General features: G+C 41.1%; 1 protein-coding gene across 1 annotated transcript in view; it reads right to left on the bottom strand.

Moving 5' to 3' along the window:
• kcnh8 (potassium voltage-gated channel, subfamily H (eag-related), member 8) overlaps positions 1 to 10,961 on the bottom strand; it is a 47,307-nt gene extending 36,346 nt beyond the window's left edge. The window contains exon 1 of the mRNA XM_040121853.1: positions 10,886 to 10,961. Coding sequence (XP_039977787.1) covers positions 10,886 to 10,961 — 76 coding nt within the window. The remainder of the gene's footprint in view (positions 1 to 10,885) is intronic.
• Between the last annotated feature and the right edge of the window lie 3,234 nt (positions 10,962 to 14,195).

The following is a 14,195-nucleotide window of genomic DNA, read 5'->3' as shown; positions in this document are numbered from 1 at the left end:
TATGCGTCCCTCAAGAGGATTGAACAACATGTTCCTTTTTATAATCCCATTCAGCTATCAACAATTGCTTCAGCTATCAACATTTGCTGGCACTCGCTAAAATTGTGATTCTTGTCACTTTCAAGAATGTCTAACTTTGAACAGAAAAGAAAGTACCCTAGGATTATGTAATAGTGAATAAAGAATAATTCTGGTTTATTAAAGCTTGGGTATTATTTTCATCCTTTTCTATTGCTTATACTAAGCAAAGTATTTTCTGAGATGTGGGAACAGAAGAATATAGAACATCACCAGACTTTATCCTTTCAAGGATAATTCCAGTTTATTACAACATCCTATTTTTGACTTTTTGGCAATTAATTCTATAGGTTAAGACGTGCTGTAATTAGCAAAGTAAAAGAGCTCTATGAACACTGTGACATTCCTAAATAGAGGTCAGACCAGGGGAAAACACACAAGTGTTCTGACAATCAGCCAGGTTGTAAACAAGCCTTGTAAATAGTTTAGACAGATTATTGACCTCTTTATTTGGAGATAAACTCCAAAGTGAACACACCTGAAATGAATCTTAATCTTCTAAATAAGTTTGTCTTACTGGGGGGGGGTTTAAAACCTGTCTGATCCACTCATGGTTTCATATCTCATCAGACATCTTTTTAGTGATGTCACTGGGTTCCCATGTCTAAGTAATTAACCTGGTTAGCGCAGTCTTACTATTATCAATATGCATGATGGACAAGACATGAGCTCATCGTCAACATAAATAAATAAAATGCAGTGACAGTGTTATCCACTCATGAAGGAGAAAAACACCCAGAGAACATCTCTTGTCAGCAGTAATACTCTGACTGCATGGCCCAGGCAGATGGTCAGAGTGGGTCTCAGCGCTGGGACCGGCTGTCAGATGTGAGGCCCCTCAGGCTCGGGGGTAAGCAAGAGAGAGACCGACAGGACTGCTGCCCTCTCAGGGACCCGAGGCAAAGGCCTGCAGCTTGTCTGGTGGCAGCTCCCAGAGCATGAAAAGATGGTGCTGACAGAAAACTAATGTTTACAGAGAAATACACTCTATACTGTGTTGGACAATGGATTACTTTGGTTCAGTTAACCGAATTGAAAGATATTCTGTGCATTGTTTGCATGTATAGTAAGTGTGGCTGGAATGGAGTGGAGGCAAGGTAATGTTATTTATCTTGTTTTGTGATGCAGATTGTACGACTTATCAAATGCACACAGACTGCACAAATGGACACTCAAGCAAAAGACACTGTCCTCATCTGAAAGCTTGTTGCTTTATAATAAGACACTGGAACAAAGTAAGCACCAGAGTGACGTACGGTATGAATACGTTTCCATGTTGCAGATTATTGTGTAATAGTGATTGAGCCTATACCTAGTTCATGAAAGCTTTTACATACACTGCTCTTAATACCAGTGACATTTTTTGACACACCACTATATTGTCAGTCAGCTTCTTACCATGAGCCCTATAGGGGCCCTATATGAACACAGTATTTTATGCCAAAGTTGGAGCAATTTTGGTTATTTCAGATGAAAGATTTCAGCACGTGTATTTTTGTATGCTTTTCTCAACAGTTTGAAGTGGATGGGGCTTGGTTGGAAAAAAGTGACGTCAGGTACTTCCATTCACCAATCAGGATTTAGCAACATTTAGATCAAAATGTAATGACATCTTAGAGGTTACTTATGTTGACACACCACTGTCAATCCACAAATCCTTATGAAAAAGATGAGCTGCATTTTTGAGTATAAAATCTTAAAATAACAATAACTCTTGCTTTGGTGTTTATTTATTCATAAATATTTAATTTTATAGAAAAATGTAATTGTTGTTGTCTTATTCATTTTTTGATCATCTCAGCAAAAAAGGCCACCCTATGTTCATTCTTTTTTGTATATGTATTCATTTTTATGTGCAATCTTGGCCACCTCTACTGTCATTGGTCTTCACTTGTTTTAGGCTGACACAGAGCACAATTACCATTTTCTTAACCATTATCCTGTATTTTTTACTTTGTCCTTTCAACCAAATTCCCTCAATATTCCTCTTCTCTACCTTTCAGTCTATACCTCCCTCCTACTGTCCTACTTTCCCTGGCTCCCTCCATTCCTCATTTGCTAATCTGCCAGCATCATGCCCCTGTTCCCGCCTCCCTCCATCCTCTAATTTTCCCACCTTTGTTCCCTTTCTTCCTTCTCTTTTTTAGATCTCACTTTTATCTCAATCACTTCCAGTGCCCTTTGCTGTATCCCTCTTTCCCTTCTCTGCCTCCACTATCAACCTTTGCTCCCTCCTTCATTCCCTCCTCGTTGTTCTCTATGTCCCTCCTACCGTTTTGGATATCTCGGCCTAATTACTCTTCATCTCCTCTCTGTCCTTGGAATTCCAACAGACTAACCCTCTTTTCCCCAATCCATTTATGTCCTTCATTCTTTGCACACATTCACCTTCTTCCCCTCCACCTCTATCAGAACATCATCTGTCTGCTATTGCTATCTTTCCTCTGCACCCTGAACCTCTGCTAAGGGAAAATTCTGAATCATCTCCTCATCTCTGAGTCCTTTTTAGATTTCATCTCACTGTTTTCCCTCCTAGCTACCTCCCCTTTGTCTCTTTCTTTTGTTCGTTTTTCCTTTACTCTGGATCTTCTCTTCTCTGTCTCAACCTCTTTCCAGTCTGAATTTCTTTTGGCTAATTGCACCGGTGTAGAAGCCCATAGATCATCTCCCCTCATGCTCGTACTACTGCATGACAGCTGCTGGAGAAACCCCACAGGGACACAGAGAAGAGAGAGAGGGGAAAAGACAGAGACAAAGAAAGAGAGGGGGAGGGCAAAACAGGAAAGAGGGCAGGGAGAGAAGCAAGATAGTAAGAAGGAAGAAGAGAGAGATGGTTACAGAGTTTTCTTATGCAATAAAAGTCAACTGAAGTGCCTTGTAATTGTTGGTGAATGAATGATTTGTAAAGCACGTGTGAGCTATTAATAAAAGATACTTGTGAGTCAGTGTAAGACAGCTATTTCCTCTCCTCTTGTGGCGAATTACCTCTTGTGATCATACAAATTATGTTTTCTGTGAGAAGCAAAAGTGAAAATGGCATAGTTGGCAACACAAAGGTTTTATAGCATGACAGCTGGCATGCGACCTTCTACAAACAGGAAACACTGTTTCTTTTGTGACGACAGTGTTCTCTTAACCTTAACCTTTGTTTCAGACTGAAATATCTCAGCAACTACTGGATGGGTTGCCATGTAATTTAGGTACAGACATTCAAGGTCCCAAGAGAATGAATCCTACTGGCTTTGGTGATGCTAAACTTTTCCTCTGGCAGTGAAATATTTTTATAACAATTGGATGGATTACCCTTAAATTTGGTTGAATCGTAATAACTTTGGTCTTTCCTTAGGTTCCCCTGCCATCATCGGATCAAAATTTCAATTTGTCTTATACAATACTTAGGGCTAATTAGCAAATGTTAGCAGGCTAACACTCTAAAGTAAGATGGTACACATACGTGCAAAACATCAGCATTTTTCATTGTCATCAAGAGCACGTTAGCATGCTAATGTTAGCATTTAGCTCATAGCACCACTGAAGACAGTCTCAAAGAGCTGCTAACATAACTGCAGACTATTGGTCTTTTTTCAACCCATACCTTTTCCTGACCTTAATCAAGTACTTTTTTTTTACCTAAACATCAGCAAATTTTAACCATAGGGATGGCAGATTCGAAAAAGCAACATAATTTTTCCAGCGGACATCTGGTGTGGAGGGCTCTGACGCATTGTGTCCTTACAAAAGGAATAGAAAACTCTCATATTGGTTGTTGTGGAATGCAATGACAAGGACTTGTAGGTATCTACTTTCTCAACAGGTCAGTACTGCAATAACTAGGTGGGTCAGAGGAAAATCTAAAGCAGTGTAAACTGCACCATCAGGTGAATTCCTTCAGTGCAATCCCCTAAACAAATGGTCATAGTGGGGAGGAGGACTGTGCGTGTTCATGGAAGAGGTATCTTACCTACACACTGCTTTGTCCCAGATTTGTGGTTTTAAAGAGATTCCCAAGTGCTCCGTATGTGCATTCACCAGCTCCTCAACAGCCCTGTGCCACTACTCAGAGCAACCCCAGAGCTATTTCAGATGCAACTCTTATGATGGGTGAGCAAGTAATGGAGATGTAGAAAGAGAATGAGAGAGAGAGAGAAACAGAAACCAACAGAGAGACACAGCAGGCAGAGAGGAAGATGGATGATGAGGCAGGTGTGAAAGTGAAAGATGAGGTGGATGTGGACAGGTAAGGGGAAGAGAAAGGGAGGCTGAGAAATACACCAAGGCAGACATATGATGGTGAGAAAGGGATAGAGGGAGAGAAGGTGATGTGAAAAGTTGAAAGTAAGTGAGATGGAGCTGTGAGAGGTGGAATGATGAAAGATGAGACGGAATGTGGTAAAAATCGGTGGAGAAGTGGAGAGATGAATGGAAAGACCTTCTCACCCTTTTTTTTTTTGCCAAAACTCATGATGTAAGAAACTGCTACAGAGCAGTCACATAACCAGAATAAAGTCACTGTAGCGTTCCCATAGTTACCACTGACACACACCATGGCAACCAAAATTACAACTGCACAGTTTGTCTTAGTAATAGATACGGGTTCTAGTCAACACATGGGATTATGAGATTTATGCAATGTAAATTCATGTACAAATTGCAGGTGCTGTATCAATTGTGTGTATATGATGTAGTCAGACCATACAATCATCAATAAACATGCACATACATACAGTATATACATGCACACACTCACACAGCTATGCCAACAGTGGTAATCCTCTCAAACCGTATAACTGAAGACAGAAAATCATTAGACAAATCCACAGCCTTAATCACTTCTGTGGCTCTTTATTATACAGTCCCCCAGGCTCTCAACAACTGAAACATTACACCAGTCATTACATTCCTGCAATTTCCCAACCCGCCACCCTGCTTTTCTTTCTCTATCTCTCATGGTCAATATCTCTTTCGTATTCAATTGTCTGCCTCCCTCTCTGCTTCCTAAAAATTTCTTCCATAGCTTCTGTCTCTTTCTCACAAAAGCCAATCCTCTCAAATGAAAAATTAATTGAGTCTAAAAATGGCCGACCTGGCCCAGACTTCCATTGGTGAAACCCGGGTTTTCGATTGTTTTGGACAGTCCTTTAGATGGTGATTAGGAGAGGAATCTCGCTTATTAGGTGGGTTAACAAGGCATAACGTCTGCGGTGACGAGGAACGCTCTCGTGCAGACGTCCCAGAAGTTTGGTGGAACAGATGTGGTGTTTGCCCCCTTCGAATACACAGTAAATGTCTAGTGACCTTACTGTGAGGACAGAGTTTGCCTGCTGAGTCTGTACTGATGATGGTGGCTGTGTCCTCTTAACTATATACTTTGTCAAACCCTTGTTAAAGCCAGTGGATACTTCTGGGTTGCTATTAATTAAAAACACTAATGTAACATTTTCCACATGTACAACTGATGCCTTTAGCTATAATGATTTACAATGAGTGAGTTAGGTAGATGCTGAGGATCTTTTTACTTTTAACAGGAAATGCAATTGATGATTTTGTAGGAAACAGCCTATGCCTGATTAATACAAGTTAAAACACGCTGTCTTCAGGCACATAATTGTTCTTACAGTGTATGCAGCAAAGCAGCAAGCACCTATTTTCAGCAAAAAAAAAACCCCTGTCTTCTACTTGCCCAGAGGCTAATGGCAGACAGACAAAGTTAGCGACTACTTATTGAAGAATTTAGCTAGAGCGCCACATGCTTCAAATGGATGCTAATGTTGCTCGTGTCTCCATGATGTGTAAATAGGCAACTGTTTGCTAACATTTCACTTTAACAACTTACTGCACTAACACCAGGTGGCATATCACTTCATACAGATTTGAATAATAGAACAATAGAACAGTTAGAATTAATAGAACAGATGATGTAACAAATAAATTGTATTAACTTTTTGTGTGGGTAATGAGCAAGCCAGCTCGCTTATCAACTGGTAGCTAGATGGCAGCAAGCCAGTTAACTTGATTATGCATCCTTCTATACTCGACATGTTACTGATTAGCTTACCAGCCATATCTTACATAGTCCTGCAAGTAGTCGTTATATGATCAAACCTTTAGCACCACCTACTTCATTAATTCATTCCTTCAAGGATACACGAATGATTATCATTGTGCTACTTTTTGGTTTTAGTGGGCACTATGGCAGTACCTCAATATGATTTCATGAAAAAAGGTCCTCTATATTCTACAATGTTCACCATGATACAGCACAACACCATATTTTCTGTTTATTTTACCCTAGAATAAAACAGTCTTGATATTAAGTGGGCTTTGGAGAAAATGGGAACAGCAGTGCCAATCCACTGCCAGTAAGTGAGAGCCCCTCTGCACCCTGCAGCACTACAGTCAATGATGATTGATTACTCCCTCACAGTCTCATAACTGCACTCATTACTTCTTTCACACTCATTCTCTCTCTGAGAACAACATCAGACCTGCCTCTTCACAAGTTACCATAATCGTATTGTAAGATAACATTGTACTAAGTGCTATTAGGGAAATTAAACAGTTGCCGATGTCTTCCCAACAAATAATCCAGGTTATCTCCACTTTAATGAACCTTGTTAAAACATACAACGATCAGCCACAACATTAAAACAACCTGCCTAATATTGTGTTGGTACTCCATGTGCCACCAAAACAGCTCTGACCTGTCGAGTCATGGACTCCACGAGAACTCTGAATGTGTCTTATGGTATCTGGCACCAAGACTTTAGCATCAGATTCCTTGAGTCCTGTAAATCTCAAGGTGGGGCCTCCATGGATTGGACTTGTTTTTCCAGCACATCCTGCAGATGCGTGATCGGATTACTGAACTGAACAATTTTTGCAGTGTGGCAGGGTGCATTATCCTGCCGAAAGAGGCCACTGCCATCAGGGAATACTGTTGCCGTGAAGGGGTGTACATGGTCTGCAACAATGTTTAGGTGGATAGCAGTGGACAGGGGTCAGCATGGGCACTCTGACGAGTCTGCTGCTACACAGCCCCATACGCAGCAAACTGCAATACACTGTGTTTTCTGAAAGCTTTCTATCATTGGAGCCTTGGGCGCCAATGACCCTGTTGCCAGTTCACCGGTTCCCCTTCCTTGGATTACTTTTGGTTGGTACTAACCACTGCGTACTGTCAGCATGTCTGTGGTCCTTCAAAATTAGTAATTAGCTCCCCGGATCTTACTGCAGGTCATAAGGTTATCCTCTGTCTTCTCTGAGTCAGCAGGATCTAATAGAGACAGCTTCTTCTACTGTGCATGATACTGTGATGAGTTCTTAAATATTCACATGGCAGTAAGTGCTAACAACAACGTGGGATCCCACAGCCACTTTTTTAACAGTTTAAGTGGATGTTCTGCAGTTAAAGAAAGTTAATCAGTGGAAAGGAAACTTCTTCTTTACTACCCTTATGTTCAAAGACAGAGACAGCTGAGCACTCACACAGAAATACATACTTACACACACATACACACATAAGGTTCTGTGACACAAACCAGCAAAGTGCAGAAATTGCCTCACACTTTCTTTTTTATTCTTGCCCTCTTCCTCCTCTGTCTTCATCTCTCTTTACACACATAAGGACTCTCTCTCTTTCTCCCTCTCTCTCTCTCTTACTCTCTCTTTCATACACGCTTAAACATTACCACCGCCGCCCTGTACTGACTCAACACACAGCTGTTCTAAGTCTTTGTGTCAGTGATTGTGACAGTAATTACCTGCCTACTGGAAGTGGAACTAGTGTGTGCCAAGAGCTAGAAAATAGCAAATCTTAAACGATGGTGCAGGATGGGGACCACGCGGCACACACTGGGAGACTTAACACAGCCCTCTGCTACAACTGTTCCACCAAATCGTCTCCTGCTTAATTTGACAGAAGGAAAGTCCATTACAGTCTCCGTCTCCCAATGAAGGCCCTCATTGGCTGACAGACAGTCAAGTCAGCAAGTACTCTGTTAGTGTGACGAGACTCCAGTAATGACTTCATTTCAGAGGTATTAAGTGGCAGTTTTCCAAACAGAGAAACATATGGATATATTTTAGCTGGATTTTAGTGACATGACCATCTATGTACTACACTGTAGGTGCCAATTATCAAGGAACTGAATTCTAAATTTAGATTTACATACATAGAAAATGAGAACAAACCTTTTCTGAATGAAAATTTAATGATTGATTTCTGGTGTATTTTCTCAAAAAATGTACATACTCTTCAAATTAATATACTATAGTACAGTGGTTCTCAACCTTTTTGGCTTGTGACTGCTTAAAATGAGGCAATATCTACTTGTGAACCCCCAGTGACAGGCTATGGCCTTATTGTGGACATGATTTATTAGCAGTTCAACCAAACACTGGGATTGTCTTTAGTATTTTTAGTGGGCAGAAGAAGTAAAAGTAACCAGAGGAGAGTGAGAGAAAGAATTTAAAAAAAAAACAAAAACATGATTTTGTGTAAAAAAATATTTATTTTTCTCTCACATCCCCTTGTCATCTTGTGATCACCCTGATGGGCGGTCCCAACCTCAAGATTGGGAACCTCTGCTATAGTATGATGTAAGTCAAGTGACGATGTGTGATTCAAATGACCAGCACACAACTAAATACAGCTGCCAGTGACGGACAGGTTTTGAGACTGCTCACCTGGATTGCGCACTATTGTAAAGTTGGTACGAGGTCACGCAGCACGTTAACACAGTCATCACACTGCAGAGGTACAGACAAATTCTGTTATGTTAGTTATAGTATGGGCAAATAGGGGCACATCAAACCCAACGCAGTGATCAGAGGCGTTTGTGTCTGTCAACCAGTATGTCGACAAAGCACACAGTGAAACGCCCAAACACTGTTGGTCTTTTGAAACGGCTGAGCTGAAAACTGACTTGAACTGAGCTGAGAAATGACTTTGTTCAAAATGAACAGCAACTTGACCCAAGTCAGCTGTGTGGGATGCTGTGGTAATATTTATGTATATTTTCTCCCTCCTCCTCCAAGAAATTGTCAGTAATTGAAAAGCTGCTAGTTCCTCAAAACATGGAAAAATGATTTAAAGGGCTCAAACATTTTACATTTGCCTTCATCTGAACTACTTAGATGAGCAAGCAAACTTTCAATGTCTTGTCCCAGCTATTAATGGAATTGTTACTGAAGATTTCCAGTTATTAACTGCCTCTGTAACCACTAAGTTATGGCTTGAACACCTTAGTGTGTTTAAATAAGCCTGGATCTCAACATGGAAGAATATCTCTCTTTGTGAACACTGAAAAAGTGTAATCCCTTTAAAAGGCCACCAGTAAATGTACAAGACCTTTTCTCTGAGTAGAAATCAGATCAAGTTAAGTACTTGCCTACTTTTGCTTTCGTCCATTTATCATATACTGTTTCGAGGTCTGACCTGCCTGCCCGGGCCTTGGATGACGTCAAAGGGGATCACATAGCAGTGAACCTGGCACTTCCCTTATATTTGCTCTTGGCCAGGCCATCAGACCCAATTTGTCCGGTCAAGCTCCACTGCCTCCAGTCTGCCCCATCTTGCAGTCCTAATCCAACATTAATTTCCTCTATGCCAGCTCAAGGACAGCAGTTCATTCTCTGGGGCTTGAAAAAACCACTTGTTCTTGGTACAGTACCAGTGCAGTCCCCTTGTGTTAGAACAGAGATCATGCCCAGGCAGCTGAATGTTTGTTGCTACTCAACATAGAGCCTGCTCTTACTCATACAGTGGTGCTCAACCTGTAGTTATGGGGACTGAAATAAGGATGGAAGTCTGTGGTTATTAGTGTCTCTCCAATTGCATGCACAATTAAACAAACAAGAAACTCTTAAAAGCCTAAAGATGTACTGAAACTAAGCAGAGAAGGGGGATAGAAAATGAGACTAGGGCAGATCACATGGATTAAGTATGGAGCAAACGTCAGCTGTAAAGCATTACTGATTTCCAACTATCTTCAAAGAGACGTAGAACATGTTCATTATTAAAAAAGAAGACCACTAAGATAAGGAGCGAGAGTTCAGACAAAAGTTGTCTCTTAGAAATGCCTGTGTGTGCTGCAATGCAACCAATTAATTTTGATAAATGCGACTGCTAGTTTCAGACCGAGAACGCACCAGCCACAGGACTTGTCGGCCAAAGAGCATTGATAATAAATCTGATCTTCACAGGAAAAAAAAAATACGCGTGGACAACTCAGAAACCTTGGATTTTTGCCAGGTGTGTTAACAAATAGCCCATCAAATACATGACACAGGCTGCAACCTGGGCACAAGTTGCCCAGATGTGTGGAGCTGGGAGCCCGTGTGAGCGCCCACTTGACCCATTTGTCGCTGTCTGTGGTGCTGAGCTTTCGGCAGGTTTCAGCACCGTGGACAGCGACAGCATCAGCACACTAATTGCTGTGGGAGCGCTCCGGCTTTCCACAGCACCCCGAGACACGAAACAATTCCGAGTTGCCTTGAAGTTAAAGTCTATCTCCGCAAAAACAGACTCGTCTGAGATACCTGCTGTCACCTGTAACCGAAAGGCCACTCGCATCAAGGACAACGAACCTAAAACGCACGAAAGGCACTGACAACCCTTAATTCTTTGATTTTTTTTTTCAGGTGTCAGGCTGTTAATCTACTCAAGGATCTCCAGGAAATCGGCTGCAGACTGCATGGTTAATGTAGTTACAAAATAGGACACAAACCACCTGAAAATTTACAAAACTATAATAGCTGCCACAAAGATTCGACTTTTTTTTTTTAAATTAATTAAAAGCAAACTTACGAGTTCCATCAAACCGTGTGGCTATAGTGTCCAGAAACGTGTTCTGCGGCGCTAATAATCCCTTCATCACAGGCATTTTCCCTGCTTAATGTCGAAGTCCCCATCAAAGTTAGTGAATAGAGGGTGCAAGTCGTCCAAATGTGTGTGGTGCTCCCACTGAAGGCGCTGAACCTATATGAACAAGCAGCTATCCGGTCAACTCAGCACAATGCAATCCCTGGTCGATGGAGAGTGCACGTGATGCGCGCACCCGCGTGTCTGGAGCTTGTGTTGCGTGTGTAAATGACAAGGGAAGATGAAGCCCACAGGTGCAGTTCAGGTGATAGTCTGGGACGACCGTGAGGGAGTGAGACTCCCTGTCAGCGATGTCATTATTATGGCGCTAGGATTCAATGATCATCTCTCCTCAGCGCGCAACGGTGGGAGGCATCAATCACTCTCAACAATAACTGTGATCAAAGAGCCAATGGGGGTGTTTCTCAGTGTGGGGTCATTGTGGCATCACAACGTCAGAAACAGAACTTTTATTTACATTTTTTCCTACATTTCCATATAGGTTCTTGGAGAAATCAACTTTCTTTGTCCCATCACCATATCACTAAAGTGCCATTGGTTTATCTTTGTGCAATCGCTCAGTATTCACGGGGGCACAATTACGCAATAGAACAATAGCGTCAAACTGATAACTCAGTCGATGAAAATCCCATTAAAAGCGATGAAAATGAAAAAATAGATTGATACCACTCATTATTCTTAGTGTCACTGACCCCGTTTCCTAATATATTGCATCATATAAATTCACAAGTTTAACAATAGTTTACAATAATGCATTTCGAATACTGGGGTTTCTTTGTGGAGCAAAAAAATGTGAAAGTAGACGAAAAGATTGTTTGTCCAGGCATTATGCAAAAGAGACAACCTGACAGCCAGAAAGGGAGGGAGGGTGAGAAAGAGGGAGAGAGAAAGAAAGAGAGGTAGTAACAGCATTTCCCAATAAATAAATAAATACATGAATAAAAGTGAAGTAAAATACAATCATTGTATGGTTTAATTGTACGGTTCATTTACATAGTTGTGTTGATTGTCTGACTGCCAATCTGTCCACGCTGCTCTCTCTCCCTCAGACATCAACCTGCCAGTTACTGTCTAAGCGTGGAGAGAGAGAGAGAGAGAAAGAAAGAGAGAGAGAGAGAGAAAGAAAGAAAGAGAGAGAGAGGGAGAGACAACTGGCAACAGTAAGAGAGACGTTACACGAGCTTTTGGTGCCACCCGCTGGCGAAAGAAAGGCATGACCTGCATGTAAGTCATGACTGGGTCAAAGATGTTCAACGTACCAATGAGTGGCACAACAGAGCCCTCATGTGGACCGTGCAGTGAAACAAACACAGTTCAAAAGCAACTTCAAATTTATGAATCCACGTTCGCCCTGTAGAGAGTGCAGAGTATTACGAGAACATTGTCTATCTATGGTCTATCTTTTAAAATACCAATGTAGATGTTTTTTTTAAGCCCACATTTACATAGTCAGTGGGTCGTATTGTTTAGACTTTGCAATGCCATTGAATAGTTAATGTGTATATACAGATGGGGGACAATTTAAAGGAAAAGAAAGCAAGTGTGTTAGTAATGTGATGTTCAGAACAGCTTCAGTGTGCCTTGGCACTGATTCTACCAGTCTCTGGAACTTTACTGGAGGGATGCATACCATTCTTCCAAAGGACATTCTCTCATTTGGTGTTTCATTGATGGTGATGAAGAGCACTGTGTAACAGATCACTGCAAAATCTCCCATGTTGTGGAGGTGTTTAACCACCTAGAGGACCCTAAAATCCCCTAAAGGCCCACTATAACCCCCCGAAAGGATTACTATTACTATTACAAAAGGACCACTACAACCTACAAAGGACACCTATATCCTCCTTAATGTCCACCAGAACCTCATAACGGCCCACGAGAAACCTTCTGAAGAACTTTTGGTACCTCTTAAAGAACCATGGAAACCTCCAAGACTCCTTGAACCTTCTAAAGGACTTCTACAACCTTCTCACTGACCTCTAAAACGTTCAAAACTACATGTAGAACCTTCTCAATGACCATTAGAACCTCCAAAAGACCTCTAGAAACTCCTACAGGACCTCTAGAACCTCCTTACTGACCACTAAAACCTCTTAAAGGATTTCCATAACCTCCCAAAGGACTAGAAGGACTAGAACTTTCCTGATGACTACTAAAACCTCTTTAGAACCTCTTCAATTACCACTTAAACCTTCTAAGCAACCTCTAGAATGACCTAAAGGACCTCTGAAATTGACCCCTAAAACATCCTAAAACATCCTACACGATCCTGAAAACCTCCTGAGTAAGGTTCTAGAGCCCTCTAAAGATGCAAATAATGTACTGACATGGTTAATGAAATGAAAGTAAAACCCCACATGAAGTGCGTTAGTAAGCCTCAAGCCAGATTTTTACCTGTAATTTGTCACCTGGCTGTAGGTCTGGCCATCTGGCCATGAACTCACACAAACTGCAAGCTTTCCTCAAAGCTCGTTTCTTTGTTTTGTTGGACTGGATATCTCAAGAATCAAGTAAGTAAAATGCCTTAAATATTTTTTGTGATTATTACAAAGTCTAGAACATGTAGATATTTAGTTACTGTGGAATACATTAATCAAATTAGATTTTGAGCTTGTTGTGCCTGTGTTGCAATTCTAAATTTCTGGGTGTTAGTCAAAATAGCAAGTCCACCTTACACATTAAATGGGGGCATTGCACTTCTCACATGTTCACATAGGGAAAAAATACTAATAGAAGTATAATGTCGAGGATGATTCACTATAAGTTCTACATGTGTTTTCTGTTTTACAGTTTTAAGCTTAGACCAGAATTGAGAAAATCATTTGTGGTTGCCATATTTGAAACTCTTTCTGTAGCAGTATTTGAAACTGTTATCTGTATCTTATCGGTTAAAAAATATACTTTTAACTGACCCTGTTTTATGGGATGGTTGTGGCATTGTTCAGGTACAGGTGAAAATGTTCTTGAATGTGGGGCTGAAATTGCTCTGGAGAGATGCATGTATTCCTTTAATATGATAAGTACTGAGCATACTGTAATTGGCTAGCCAGACAGTGTTGTTCAGGGACGCACAAATGAGTACAGATTTCAAAAGAATCGAACATCCATAAACACCAATACAGAGGAAGTGATTGGCATGTACCTGAAGATGGGCCTAATGAAATTGTCTGGAATCTGTATGTATTGGAAGATAGAGACGCGGTACACCCCGTTTCTGACGTGATGTCACGCAACA

This window comes from Xiphias gladius, chromosome 24 (assembly GCF_016859285.1).
Source record: "Xiphias gladius isolate SHS-SW01 ecotype Sanya breed wild chromosome 24, ASM1685928v1, whole genome shotgun sequence".
NCBI classification, from domain to species: domain Eukaryota; kingdom Metazoa; phylum Chordata; class Actinopteri; order Istiophoriformes; family Xiphiidae; genus Xiphias; species Xiphias gladius.
Note: the sequence above shows the minus strand (reverse complement) of the source record. Positions and strands in the feature narration are given on the sequence as shown.